At 42.0% G+C, this 15,473-nt stretch overlaps 1 protein-coding gene across 2 annotated transcripts in view; it reads left to right on the forward strand.

Annotated features, from left to right (window-relative positions):
- PPAT (phosphoribosyl pyrophosphate amidotransferase) overlaps positions 1–15,473 on the forward strand; it is a 444,376-nt gene that overhangs the window by 301,457 nt on the left and 127,446 nt on the right. For both annotated transcript variants that reach the window (XM_069631602.1, XM_069631603.1), the window contains one exon: positions 12,944–13,165. In XM_069631602.1, the coding sequence (XP_069487703.1) occupies positions 12,944–13,165 (222 nt within the window). The remainder of the gene's footprint in view (positions 1–12,943; positions 13,166–15,473) is intronic.

Raw genomic sequence — 15,473 nt, forward strand, 5'->3', positions numbered from 1 at the left:
TGACCAGATATGTTCTTGATCGAAATATTCAGGGACCACACCTGATTGCTGTTATATATGAAAGACACACGAATGAGTGTCTGGATACTTGTACAAATTCACAAAATAATCCACCCATATCTTTTCAGTTATTGAGTTCATTGTGAGCTGCAATTCAGTTACTTCTGTACCATTGATTATAGACCATACGTCCCTACTTTTACCATAGTCTATGGCCGAAAGCATTGCTTCTCCGTCCTTTTGGTAGTCAATGAATGGCGTGCCAGAAGCCAGTTTTTATAGGATTGTTTACAGTGTTTAATTTTGCAACATAATTCAATCTTGTTTTATTTTGACTTCTTTAATTTACGGACTTCTTTTCTTAATTGTGCCTTTCTCTCTTTAATTTCTATATCAAAGACATGAGCGCATTGTATTGAGGACTTTTGCGAGATGGGTTTCATGACATTAGCTTTGACTAACATGTAAGAAACATAGGTTTTAAAGGCTTCCCCGAGTAGGTTACCATTTTCCACTCTAATGAATGGGATGTATAGTCATGCAACAACAAACTATCTTATCTATGTTGTGAGGTGTCCACTTAACCTTGGTGCCTGCAACATTGCACCTGCACACAGGGGACTTTGCCGTTCTTTACCTTTGACCATGGGAGTTTTTTTTAAATCAACGCGTGATCACTTTCATATAGGTTATTCACTTTCAGGTTGCACGAGATATCCTGGAAGTGGTTAGTTACAAATATATATTCCAAGATTGAGTTAAGACCACGTGCCTGCCATGTAGGAAGAATATTATACATTGGCTGCATCCCCCAGCTAACCACAAATTCCGCCCATAAACTCCCTCTGTTTTACTCGATGCACCCGCACTATCAGAACCTATTGCTGCCAAAACCCATGAAGCAGTGCTATTATTAAAATCTGCGTTCAAATCTCATGCAAGCAGCAATGCACCACCCGTATATATATATCCAGCCAGTCGCGTATCTTTTGGTTTAGCAGATCAAATAGGTTTAGTAGCTGATCATTTGTATTTCTAGCCACATTCCAATAAACATTCATCAGCATTAAATCAGTATTCCCACTTTCTGTTGACAATTTGAAGGTACCAATTATTGCACAGTCCAACAGCAACTGCTCAGTTACCATTATGATATTGGTTTCTGACCGGTAAGCTAATGCAAGTCCACCGCTTGGGCGACCAAATGATCCCTTATTCGCTTTCAAATTTAATACCCCATGCCCATCCCACAGTAGATTACCGGTCGCCCAAGTCTCTTGTAGTAACACAACGTCATGCTCTTCCAGCAATTTTACAATTGGCAATCAAATGAGAGCAACCCCTCGTATTACATGAAAGGAGGCTATATGGCCTATTCTTGCTAAAGTGGGTCTTTCACCGATTTGAATTTTTCTATGGATTCTCTTAATGACAGAGCCAACTATCTCCATTCCTGCATGTTAGACAGTTGGGAATTAACATCTGCCATAGACACCAAACCATCCTCCGTACCATCAGAGACTTGTAACCCACCTGATTGTAACCTGATTTGTCATATGCTTTGGGTAACCTTCGGGTTTACAATGAGTGGCCATATTACGTGCTTCTTGAAATTCCATTACATCGAAACCTCTTTTTTGCAAGGCCCCAGCCTCCTTCACTATAATGGCCCACACCAGTGGAGAAACTATTATGAGCCTAACATAATCATATCTTTCGTTATGAATATAATCGACAAGCTGAATGTCCGCAGAAGTCTTATTTTTATTTTATTGATATTGTTGAAATAAATCAACTTTTCAATATAAAACTTTACATTCCATTAGTCAATTAGTCATAAAATACAAAAGATCATGATTATTGAATTGTCAGCTGTAAACTACACACTTGTCAATCATTAAAAGAAAAGAAATAGTAAAAGATAGTCAATTGATATGAACATCAAACACAAATTAGGCAATTGAAAATTCCACATGTGCAAAACAAATAAGCCTCTGTGCTCGCATATACTTTTCAAGTCCGCTTTCTATGAACATGAACACGAGGATTCGTGTGGATGGTACTCACGACCCCGCTGGCTGCTGTATGCGTCATTTTGGTGCAGGCAGGAAAGAAAATCTGAGACGGCGAGAATCGGATTTATGAACCAGAAGAAAAGGCGTTGACAGACGGATAGCTTTGGAATTATAAGCCTCCGCCTCAGACATTTCATCCATAGAACATCCCGTCTTGGATGAACCCACCTTGGAAGCTGTGGCTGTTGCTACCTTGAACGAGAGGACTATTGGCCTCCAGATTCCACTGTTCCTCCTGACCCCATCAGGATAGGAGATGGTGTGGCCCATGTCAATACATGTGCCTGAAAAATGGGTTGTTTTGTCCTGAAGAAGGTTGCCATACAAAGAGAGTATTAATGTTGATGCTCGCTGAGAGCAACTGAAACACGTGTCGACGTGAGAACTGTGGGAATAACAGAACACAGACTTGTGTAATACCCCAAATTGGTGGGGATGTTTTTCACAATGAATTGTAAACATATGTAGAGATAACAGATGTTTTTACTGTTTTTTATATACAGACCATTTTTCCAAAGTATGAAGTGTAGAACGAGAGATTGATGAAGAAAGTATAAATGTGAATGAATGAATTAAGAGCATGGGCCACAGAATTATATGAAATGTCGAATATATATATTTTTTGATATAGCATTTTTTTGCATAATTAAAGAAAATAAACTTGGGAATTGTAAACCAAGCTAAAACCACTTGTGTACTCCGTCATCTTTGTATTTGGTCTACTAGTTCAAATCCTGTGATATTTTTGTTAGATTGACCTGTAGAACTAGGGACTTTAAAACAGGTACCCCTTCTCTTTATTGCAAAACAAATAAAGGACATTCATAAGTAACAAGTAACAAGGGGTCTCTAGCAAGTCAAGCTCACTCCATAGAGGAAGTTAACAATTGCAATTTGAAGGGAGACTTTAGTCGTGCACAATAGCGTGTACCATCTTTCTACTGAATCCAAATTTCCCAAATAACCACAATGCCATGAGAGAAATTTCTGACGCTCTTGAACTAGAGCTGGGCATAACGATAGTATGTGTTCTAGAGTTTGAGTAGTCTGGGTGTCAAGGCAAAATCTACAAAAGGACGCCACCCCCTTACAACACTTACGTTGGGTCATAAATTCATGGGTATACCATAATTTCAAACGCATTCTCAGAATGCCTGAGCATATTTTTTTGCAAGGGAACTTTAGGAGGTATGATTCTATGTGTCCCAATCGTATGTGTCTAAATTTTTCGGGCATTGCGGATTTGTATTCGAGACATTTGGTTCGAGTCTTGATCCAGTCATTTTGATAAATTAACAATTTTACTTTATTTGGATTCGACAAGAGCATGTTCAGTGACACGTCCGCTTCCAGTAGGGTAAGATAGATGGCTCGTAATCACTGCCTACCAAACTGATGTGTAGTATGGAAAATGTAATTCGATAGAAATTGCAGAACATTATGTTCTCGGTGTGGCATCAAACATTTCCGAAAGAGGGCATATGTTCTCCACTGGTATTGAGCATTTAGAGAGGTGAGGCCTAATTCATAACGCACCCATACTATCGGAATGCATTGTGGAAGCTGGAGAATTGTTTTCCAAAATGTGCTTTCTAACCTGTCAGACTCCTGCCTGCGAAGGTGCTTGCGACTCAAGCCCATATAAGATGCAAGGGGTCGCTTTTTGCTTCCAGTAGAGAACTGCCGGTTTCATCGTAAAAGCACCATAACGGTGCATTATGATTTTTGTCTGTGAGACAACCGAATCGAGTTTACATTTTACAACATCCAGATGGGCGTTCACTGTAGCATTACCATCAAAGACCATACCAAGATAAACGTAACTTGGCACCATAGCCAAATCTATGTGATTGATGGACCAAGATGGAATGCATCGCACAGTGTTTCGAGGTCTATAGACGCCAACTTGGGTTTTAGCCGTGTACACCCGTAAGTCATTGGCTATTATGTAGTTGTTGAAGCCATCGATAATTTCAAAAATCCCATATGGACTCCAATAACTTAACACCAAATCGTCAGCATACATTAGGGTCTGAATTCTATAGTTTATCTTGGGAGAGTCCGATGATATAGCTTCGAAGACCTGCGAATGTCATGCATAAAGTAATTAAAAATTGCGGATGCTAGGAGGCAGCCTTGCTTTAGGCCACGAGCGGTTGGAATAGCTCTAGATAGGCCTTCCAGATTTAATCTAATACGCACAGAAGTCTCACCATGAAGCAGTTGAATAATTTGCTGTAATGTTGGCGGGCACTTATCTCTGGCGAGTTTTGCAAAGAGAATGGGACGGGAGATGGCATCAAAGGCTGTATGAAGATCCACAAAAGCAAAATAAAGTGCTTGCTTAGAGTTTTGTGCTTGGGATTTAATAGCGTTGAGACAGAGCAAATTGATGTTTGTGCCTAAGCTGGCAAGAAAACCCGACTGAAAAGGGTCTCTTTTATTATAGGCTTTAATCCAAGTATTAGTCACGCAAGATGAGTTTTGAAAACAGCTTACCAGGCGCATCTAACAGGGCAATAGGTCTATAATTACACTGAAGTGTGCGATCACCCTTCTTGTGAATTAGAACAATGATAGAAGTTTTCCATGAGTTAGGAATGTTGCGAGAGTTAATGATGTTTTGAAAAAGATTGTTCAATATTTTGGCCCACATTGGAGGATTCAATTTAAACATATAATTGCTAAGGCCATCCGGGCCTTTCGCTCGTGAAGAGCTAATATGTTTGATATAACCTTCTAGCATAAGCGGGGAACAAGCTAGAGACCAACGCTCATGGCACTCTGGTAGTTGTGTGATGGGCACAAAGGACGAGTCTGCATATAGATTGATGTAGTGCTCAATCCACTGAATCTTGGTGACACTGAGAGCCTGCAAAGTACTCTGGCTTGTATAGGCACATTGATTAAAGATTGCCCAAGTCGCAGCTGTGTTTTTGTTCGCTATTAATCTGAGCATGTGCTCACTATCTGCTTGCAGGATATGTGCTCGATGTTGGTGCATCCAATTGCGGTGTCTGCATTTCTCCACTCATTTGTTGAATGCAATTTGGTTGATTTAACTTACTGATTGACCTTTTTCGCAGTGATATTCAGTCTTTCTAGCACTGACTAGAGAATTAAAAACGTGCTTATGTTTGTGGATCTCTGTTTTATTACTTGGTTTCACTGAACGTTGAAATGTGATAAGAAGATTGGTATACTGTATTGGATAGACAGAATTATTATTAGAAGTGATCAAACGAGCTAGGGCTGATAAGTTATCTGTCCAGCGAAAGAACGTTTTGGCATTGTTGATCACCAGCTCATTCGCATAGTAGGACTTATGAGGAGCTACATAGTTCCAGTTGATTGTAAGGACTAGCAAGTGATGATCACTATGCACCTGAGGAATTATTTGAAAGGAGTTAATCTGACCAGTTAAGTTAGTGTGAGTGTACATATAATCTATTGTGGTGTGTACGGAACCCCTGTGCCATGTTGGCTGAGCTGGAATGTCTCCCTGGATTGCACCATTGGTCATATGGAAATTGCGATTCATCATAAAGGATGACCACCGGTTGACCTTGCCAATGGCGGTTTTCCCCTTAGGATGAATGCAATCTAAATTAAGGTCAACCACAATAAGGGTATCTGTGATGTCCGAAGTAAGGAATACCAAATCCAAGAGTCTAGTCAGGCCCTCATAGAAGGCATCATCAGTCAATCCTAGAGGGTTACTATGGATGTTGATCAGCGCAATGGTATGCAGTGGGCATGTGATTTTGACAAGCTGAATAAAAGCAGACGCTGAATCCCAGGCCTGCACAGCAAAACCTCTGGACATGTTTACTCCTACTAATAGGCCTGACGACAGAACAATTTCATAATAATTCCATGCCGGGGTTTGTAAAAGCCAGGTTTCTTGTAGTGCTATTATTTCCAAGACAATCGGATAACCACCAATAGAAGTTTGTAAATGTGTATGGCCTCTGGTGTTCCAACTAGCAACATTAATAAGACGTTCTTTCGGTGTCACTAATGGTTATGACATGTAAGACTGAACACCATTGATGGTGGTTGCCAAGGAATCACTCACATTAGGGTAAGTAGTCATTTGCTTTACTTGAGGGCCAACATTCATACGCGCTGGATCCTGTGCTAATAGAAAGCCCATATTAAACAGTTGTATTTTGGATTTCCAGATTGTATTTAGAACTATACCCGAAGGTATCCAGTCGTACCACCGAACAAGTACTCTCAGAAATAAATTCAATTTGTTCGATGTTGCTGGAACAAATATCCTCCCGTTCTACCAGTTCGGAGAAAATATTTAGCACGCTACAACGATTTAGATCGTAGAAGCCAAAATTCCCTCCCCGACATTTTAGAATCAGTGTGACATTTCCGAGATGCTAGAGAGGGGATGTTAGTTGCCATCGCAACGGCCTTTCGTGATTGAGTAATAGTAGGTTTGTGTACATCATTGGGTGGAGGCCTTGACAATTCTATGCACTGAACTGCAGCAGGCTGAAGCAAACTACAAGAAGGCATGGAAGGCAGCAGGGTGTCTGCTGGCGTTGGCAGTGAGCCTGGAAGGAGCCATTGGCTCATTTTCGAGACTTTTCCACAGGGCCTAGGGGGTGGATTGGGAAGAATTGGCTGGATACAGGAAGCTAGATATGCATCCACCGCCTCATGTATTTGGTGCGTTGGAAATTCTGAAACCGGTTTGGAAATCAACTTAGCAGCAGAAATCACGATGTTGTCACCTGGAACTTGACATCTTGAATTTCTTTCAAGGTTCGGTTGTTGGTGCATAGAGGCCAGGTCCAGTTCGCGGATCAAAGCATCTGAGGGGGCTGGGGGGGGGTAACTGGCCGCCACGATGGCACGTGACACTGGCTGTATCACAGGGGCGGGTGGCCTAGGAATGGTCTCCGAAAGGCCCTGTGGCATCAGAAAGGCAGGCGGAATCTGGGCCGGTATCACCACTAAATCAGCAGCCGAGGATGCAGTTAGAACACAAGGCGATGGGTTATGATACTCAGTGTCCAGAATCGAAGACAAAACGGGGGCAAGCGAGGATACAGTTGCAACTTGAGCCGGTAGGCTATGACTCTCAGAGCCAACAGTAGAAGGCAGGGCAGGGGCAGCGAGAAGAATGGGCCGTGCAGGTACCAACGAAGGCACTGACAAGGCAGGGGCAACCGGCGATGCAGCGGGAACATGTGCCCGTAGGCTATGATTCTCAGTGCCAACAATAGAGGACAGGGCAGGGACAACAATAGGTGTAGGCCATGCAGGCACTGAGCACTGACTAGCCTGTACAGCGACCATTGCCTCTGTCACTGGTTTCAAAGTTTTGAAAAATGTTTGGATTGTTTCGGAACTCTCAAGGTAACAATTTTAGGTTTTTTTTTTTGGGGGGGCTGCATTGCGGGGGAACTTCAAGGGCTTTTTTCTGGTTCTCCGCATTGGTAAGGCGGGTGTATTGTTCCCTCCGTCGTTCGGAGTCATATGAGTCACCGAAACTGGGGTCAGGGGGGGTTCATGGGCCGATGGAGGTGGGAAGGGATTAGTCGGTGATTTATTCCCGGGACCAGGGTCAATGGAAACATTCAATCGTCCCTCTGAAGTGATGATATCTGTAAATGCTGGGACCGTTGGCGCAGATAAACGAATGGAAAGCGGAGAACTTGGCATGCCAATGGTAAGGATTGAAACCTCATCGGCTGGAACATTATCTAATGTTCGATTGCCATGTGGATTTGATTGGAAATTATCTGCCAGGGTTTTTAATAATGCCAAGGTTTCATGAGCTTGAACTGATTGTGCAGTTACTTTTGCATCTAGACCTAGAAACAATTTAAACAGACTTTGCAGGTTTAACTGCATTGCAGCTAAGGTGACATCAGGCACTAAGGAGTCAACGGCAACTACTGCTTGCGCAGCAACCGCAGTGGACTGCGAGGCCACCTTAGGCATACTTCGGGCTGGAGGTACTATAACAGGAGGAACCGCCGTGAGCGGTGCACCAGACTCATCCACAATATAAGGAGAGGAAGGAAGCGAGGTGTTTAGGAAAGTACATTTTTTTTTACTGGGCTCTGGGCAGAGCACTCTTGGATGGCTTGAACTTGAGCTCTACGAGGAGTAGGATAAACAAAGGAAATAGATGGGGAACTTGGCGCACACTCAGAGCCCGAAATACCTGAGGTGAGATCTATTACACCATGAGGATCTAAAAGTATGGGATGTTGGGACCCAGAAAGGCTAGCATGTATTGAGAGATCATAGTCGGAGCGCAGGGAAGAAGTTAAAGGCCTCGCTGTATACCGGGCATCTTTTCTTTTTATGGAAAAGTGCGGTAAGGGCGTATGGAGCATAGTGTTATCTGATAAAGGAAGCGCAGCCACATTGTCATCAATCTTTAGCGGTGCCTGCGCTACTAACTCATGAGGGAACGAATTTCGAGCAACTACCGGTGCTTCGACATTCGTCTCACACACGGTCAGTATCTTTATATTTTTAGAGCTATCCAGCATATTAGCAGGAGGGAAATGAGTAATTTTGGGAGATACACATGAAAGTCGTGCAAATGGTATAGTTAGCCCTTTCTGCTGTAAATTTGAGGGCATACCTGAAGTTAACAAATACGCCATAAGAAGACTAACCTGGTGTACTAACCTGTAAAGCACCAAACAAAAAAGCACAACTCTTATCCAACCCAACAATTAAGCCAAAACAAATAAAAAACAAACTACTTAACAAGTCTGGTTCTCTCCCGTTTCTCTCGCTGTTCCTTACACAAGAGATACAAGCTTTCACGAGTTTGAGGACTCCTCAGTTAAACACTTCTGCAAGGAATGGGGGAGTGAGGGAATACCAAGAAAAAAAAGGAGAGAGAAAAATTGGCGTGGAAGAGCACCGTCGCCACTTGCTGCTTGCTGCACAGCTAAGCAGTACTTACAGTGTACTTGGCTCGAGTGTGCGCGCGCGCAGCTGCCTATGTATGATGTCACAAAAGGCGGGGACACTAGCAAAAAACAGAAAAAGAAGGGAATCAGCACAGGGAACTCACAAAAGTTCACAAGTCACAGGACCACAACAAAGTCCACAAGTCCACAGACTGTTTTGGCAGCAATATCCGTGGCTTCACGTTCACCTTGTTAAAGGAGCCGTAATTCGTGGAACGCCGTCGCTGAATCGGGCAGACCGGCGAGGACAAGCAGAGCGCTCGAGCAGCAAAGCAGTACTTGCACAGTACTTGGCTCAAGTGCGTCCGCAGAAGTCATCAGGCTCAGTTCCGCAATATCACTAAAAAGGTTTAATAAATATTGTCTATTCAGGGATCTCTGGCCCCCTTCATCAAATACATAGTAAATCACAAGGCTTGCTTCATTTGGATTAACAGGACGTCTAAGATTTTGTGATGCGATCCTCTTATCACCATTATTCCAGATATTGTAATCAGTTGGTATGTTATACTACTGTCCTCCATGTTGCTTTACAGAGTCAGATGCTGTCCCCTATTTTGGATCTCGTGAGTGTAAGCTGCATCAGACAATCTACTATTTGCGTTCTGGCCGCTAGGGTTATTCACAATGGCTGTTTTGCCTTGAGAGAAACCTGTTAAACTACCTATCAGTTGTTTAGCATCATTCAATTTTTGCTTCAGGATATCCTCAATAAGAGTGCTAATTCCCTTGTCAACTGCGAATTTGTAGCCACATTTTTATCCTGCACCTCTGGGATGTCCCCAGAAGGGGATGTAGCTTTGTCTTGCTTTTTACCAGGAGGCATAACCCATGAGTCCTTGGGCCCTATGCCAGAATTCTCATTCTGCTTAGTGTCCACGGTAACGATCTCGCACAACGTTTCCTTACCACGTTTGTTCCCATTTTTTAGTCTTACCGTGTACAAGATTTTGATTATCTAGGACCATCGGGCACATGGGTGCTACACACCCCGTGCCAATGGGTGTATTGGGTCTGGATGGCGCATCCGGGTTCTTAAAAATATCAAATATATCCTGTACCCTTCTTTCCAAGGCACGCATGTTACTATCTATCCTGTCAGATGTTTGTTTTTCAAAACCTCTGACAGCATAGATGTGCCCTCAGTATACTCTGGATGTATAGAGCTAACTGTTTCTGCCAATGTGGGGACTACAGATTTACTGAGCGAGGCAGTAGAGACCGGAGTTTTTACACTAATTGCCACTTCTTTAGCTACATTTGCATTTTTTTGTCTAACTGGACAAGCATCACGTATGTCAAGAGTTCTCATGAATTTGCGAGATGTGAAACTGGCCTTAGCTTGTTTTGCCTGTTTTAAAAAAATAAAAAATCTTTTTTTTTTTTAGATCTAATTAGGGTTATACCAACAGAGTTTGTAGCATCTTCACTGGAGCCACTTAAATCTTTTTCTATAATATTATCCACAACAAGTGCGGGTGCTACGCTTAACACCACCTTCGCAAGGTTGCCATCCAAGACAGGCACACTTGTGTTAACTTCCCCGTTTACTTCCAATTGATCATGCGCGTGTTGCACCTCAACCCGACTTTAGTATTTATTTCTGTTAATAATTCTGGTAAGGCTGTAAAGGCTAACACCAATTCATTAAGCAACCTTGTATGTGTTTTCAATTCAGTCAACATAAGGGAGTGCAGCTCTTTGCAGAATGGCTCAACATCACGTTGTGAATTAACACTAATAGCTTTTGAGGCTGTTATAGTGTTGCATGTTACACTTTGATCTAAATGCTGAGACAGGGCTAACAAAGAAATCTCTCCTGTACCAAATATCGGAGGAGTGTCTGCGTAGAGATAACTCTCGTTCATTTTGTTATTTTTATAAACACATTCAGCTTCCTGATTCACAACATCAGTGTTTCCTTCTTCGGCAAACATTGATTGTGAACTTTCTGACAGCTGGGCAAGATTAACCTCGACCTCTAGCTCTTTAGTAATTTTCTGTTCCATCGAGCACTGTTGTGCACAATCATCCTCTATACTGGGTAAGTCAGACATGGAAACAGCAGCCACGCGAGCAACACTCATTCTTGTTGCCAAATGTGTCGCAGACGCTGCCTTAGACTATTGTTTGCCCTTAGCTATTCTTTTAGAGCTCATCGCTTACACAAATTAAATGTACACGAATGAAATTACATTCAGGAATATCACTCATCAGTTTAAACAGGGATTGCACACGCAACGAGAGTGAAAGCTTACCAAAACATGTAAAGAGGAAAATGGCGAAGAGCACAATCTATTAACGCCCCACCAGACCAGACAGACACAACAGTCCACTTCCAAGGCCACTTCGCATGGGTGTACGCGCGGCCGTATTTATAGAAAAACCGATGTTGGGGGCGTGGCCTAACTACGTAAAGGAAATAACATATATTTAGAGCCTTTACACAATTGTAGTCAGTGTGGTCAATGTCCTAAATAGTTCTTGTGAGGTATAATCACCAGATAGTCCCAATATGTTAATGCAGCAGTAACGTTGATGATTCTTTAAACTTCACTCGTCACGGCCAGCAGGAGCAACAGACACAACAGGCCACTTCGCATGTGCAACAGGTGTTCTGGCAAGGCAATGCCAGATGTCCGGCTACCAGAGTGTTTGGTGTATTCAAGAGAGGATTTAGGATAGGTCCTTCCCACTAGGCTTGGTATCGGAGGAAGGGTCTGAGGAGGGGTGTTTCCTTGAAATCCTGAGAATATTCCCTAGCAGTACGATGTGAATAAAGACTGCTTGAAGAGGACCCTGAATTGAGCGGTTAGAGGAGTGGGAGTAATACCTGTTGCTGTCGCGAGTACTATGCTGAGAGAATCAAAGGTTGTGGCAAGACCTGGCAGAATTCCTTATGACACAAGGTCATGGTGAGAAGGTGAGCTGTTATTTGAACAAGAGGCCATGGATTGGCCTAATAAACCTGTGCTGACGAGATCCGGTAGAAGGCAGACCCATGAGTAACGAAGGGAGGGACTGCCTAGGAAAGAATCTGGTGTGAAAATATTTGGAAAGTTTAAAAGGTCATGAAAAGGCGCAAGAAAATCCTAACAGTACTAGAAATTGTTGCGATATCTAAGAGAGCCCGAGAATTGTAAGTTAGCAGACGCATGATGAGAAGGCGCATCATAAGAGACTTTCTAGAGAGTTGGGCTAAATTTAAAACCCAATGCTGTGGAGAACAAATGACGCTGACATTTTCGAACCAGATTTTGGTATGGAAAGGCTTATTTGAATGATAGTTTTTTGGACAAGACAAGTCCTGAGAGAACTTGGGAGATGTATTCTTGAAGGCCTCTGGTGCATGTTTAATTTCTAAAATAGGGATGGACTTTGAAAGGCTTGGTCTATGATCACTTTTTGTGGCCAAACTTGGAGATCGCCTTTGTTCTATCTAATAGTACACCAGGAGGAACTCGTAAAGAGTAGGTTTCAACTTTATCGACCACCATTGAACATGTGTTGATTGGAATTGGGGCATTCCTGGAGGGACGGAAACCTCTAAGGATATGTTTAAGACTTTTTTACATCTCATCTTGTTGTGCAGGGAGCATCTCGAAGACTTCACTTTGTTGTCCCATCCTTGATACCAGTTTATTAAACGTTTCCCTACTATTTCTAGAACATTTCCAGTGTAGTTATAGGCATTTATCTAACCTATAACCTGATATTGCAACTCTTCATAGAGGGAGAATAGGAATCGTTCCTGCTCCTTGTGGTCTTCATTTCTCTGCATCATTATGCAGTGCTGAACTAATTGGAATGGTTGTTGTGCATGCGTCTTAATGACATTGAATTGTACTAATGAAAATGGTCTTATGATTGTAAGAGCTGATGTGCATACTGTTCTTTCCTTTCCTGTAGTGTGGACTACAGTACGTGGAGGTACTCTGCAAAAATCGATATGTGGGAAGAACATTCATTCAGCCAAATATGCGGTTACGCCAGCTTGGAGTGGCCAAAAAGTTTGGAGTGTTATCAGATAACTTTGCAGGGAAACGAGTTGTCCTTGTGGATGATTCCATAGTGCGAGGCAATACAATTGCACCGATTATAAAGCTACTAAGGGACTCTGGTGCAAAAGAGGTGAGCTGACCGCAGCACATCTTGAACATGTAAAAAAAGTGTCTGATTTTAGCAAAGACGTTTATGAACTGTATTTTGAATGCACTGAACTGTGCTGCTTATGCTAACATATAATAGAAGCAAAATATTTCACAATGAAGTGATTAAATGCATATTTAAAATAGGCATACATGCTCTAAAGATACATTACAGGCTTTCACTGCAAGTTAATACTATTCCCTAGTTTCTTCTCCTTGGCTGAAACTTGGGATTTCATTGCTATTTTAATCTGATCACTTGCAGGTGTTTGAATTTTGTCCGATCTGGGTCTATTACATTATTTGTGTTCTTATTGTTTACATTTCATTTAATGTTTTTGGCATTTATTATGAGTTTCCCATTAATTATATCCTCAATTTCTCCTTACAATTCCACATTACAATGCATTTATGTTAGCTCATTTTCAAGTAGTGGTACTGAAACGTGCTTCAAAAGGTTAATGGGAAGTAAAGGATGCATCTATCCGGTTACAATGTGTTTTGTATTTAGCCAGATCTGCTTCACTGCACTGTTTAGAGTGTTCCAGCAATTCTGTTTCTGCCCAAGGTCACATAAGTGAGGCAATGTCTGTATTGAGGCTCAAAATGGAACATTGTTTCGTCTTAACAAAAGCTAACCTTGTCTTGGTTCAGATATCCAGAGACTGGCCAACCGCCTTGGTGCCACAAGGTTTCTCGCGTTACTAAAATTAACAAAACAATCTAAGTAGAACATGATAAAACATAGGCCACTTAAAAGGTGCAAATAGTCTAGTACATGTTATGTTCAGTATTCATATTGCCCCCATCACAAAGCAGTAATGGTTTTATAGAACCAGACCTTGTCCGAGAAGTGGATATTTTAACCCCACCAGAATGCTGTCAGACCTTGGTCTGTGTATAGAAACGAACAGTTGGGTGGACAAGGGTTAATGGGAAAAGGGGATTAGCCGGTAGAGCAACAATTTGGTGGGGGAAAGACATCTGAGGTGATGATGCTTCATAGTGTGTTAGCTGGAGTGTAACCTGTGAGTAGTTATTGGTGAGCTTGAGAGAATGTTTTCTAGAATGTGCAGTCCGTTTTACAAGACAGATTTATATGTGATGCCGGTATCTAGACCAGACACTACCTGGTCTAGATGTGGTTTTGCTACTTATATTCACAGCACAGCCTTTTTTTATTCATTTTTCTGCCTCATGTTTTTTTTTCTTCCAGAAAATAAATGCTGGCATCATACTGTGAAAAATGTTAAGTGCAAGTGCCATAAGTTTCAAGTATAACTGGATAACACTACCAGTTCCTAATAGTTTGCAATTAAATCACCTTCACCCCAATTTCAAACAACTGTAGCTATTGCAATAATAACTGCGCATTGAAAGGAATGACTGATTTGGTACCTAGGACTTGCTCTGCACTGAGGCTTGCACAGGGCTTTCCTCTGAGGCGCTCTGAAAGTCATTTAGCGGGCCAGCTAGGGTCTTCTTTCAGACACTGTTACAAGACCCCTATAAACTTAGCCTTTAGACACCCTGTGAAAGCCAGTTAGGGCTCTTACTCGGGACCTTACGTCACTAAAGTTCAGATGCAGCATGAATCAGACGCTGGTTTAGGGGCTTTCATAGTCCTCAATGGGGGAGGGAGGGCATGACTTGCTGTTTGTGATAGTTAAAAAAAATAAAAATAAAAAAGATAAACCTTCCTGGCTGTTGGGTAAGATTTTAACCTTAGTGCTAAATCTAGCTCACTTGTGAGAACCCCAAAACGCTTTTTGCTGAACTGATAAATATTTTTTCCCTATACCTCAGTGAGTGGGGACCTTTTTCCACATTCACAGATCCTTTTACTCTTTTTATGGGTGTTATTATTTTTAAGACTCTCCTTAATATCCTTTTAATTGTATTCTCTGACAACTTTTGGTATATACCTTTTTAATGTTACAGGGCTGCCCTTGGGGCTCCCCTTTTACTTGCTCTAGCTAACCTTGTGAGAACTACAGTTCCTAAAGGCAGAAAGGATATTTCTATCCCTTCTACATTTTGTTACTTGAAACCAGCACACCCCACCTTATGTGGAGTGCTGGAGAGATGCAATGTATTCCCTTTCTCACTACTACTATAACAATTCTGTTACAGGGACAAGCTTACATTTTAATGGCTGCAGGCAGCAAACCTTTTTACTAATTCAGAGCACCTTTACACCGGGCTGTTTCCATAGCCCAGTAAAGGCACCCATGGGTGCTCATTTTGCCAAAATGGCCCTGGTCGTCTTTTATTTTGCCATTTTAGCATTC

Source organism: Ambystoma mexicanum, chromosome 6q (genome assembly GCF_040938575.1).
Source record: "Ambystoma mexicanum isolate Mex_15411 chromosome 6q, UKY_AmexF1_1, whole genome shotgun sequence".
Classification (NCBI taxonomy): Eukaryota; Metazoa; Chordata; class Amphibia; order Caudata; family Ambystomatidae; genus Ambystoma; species Ambystoma mexicanum.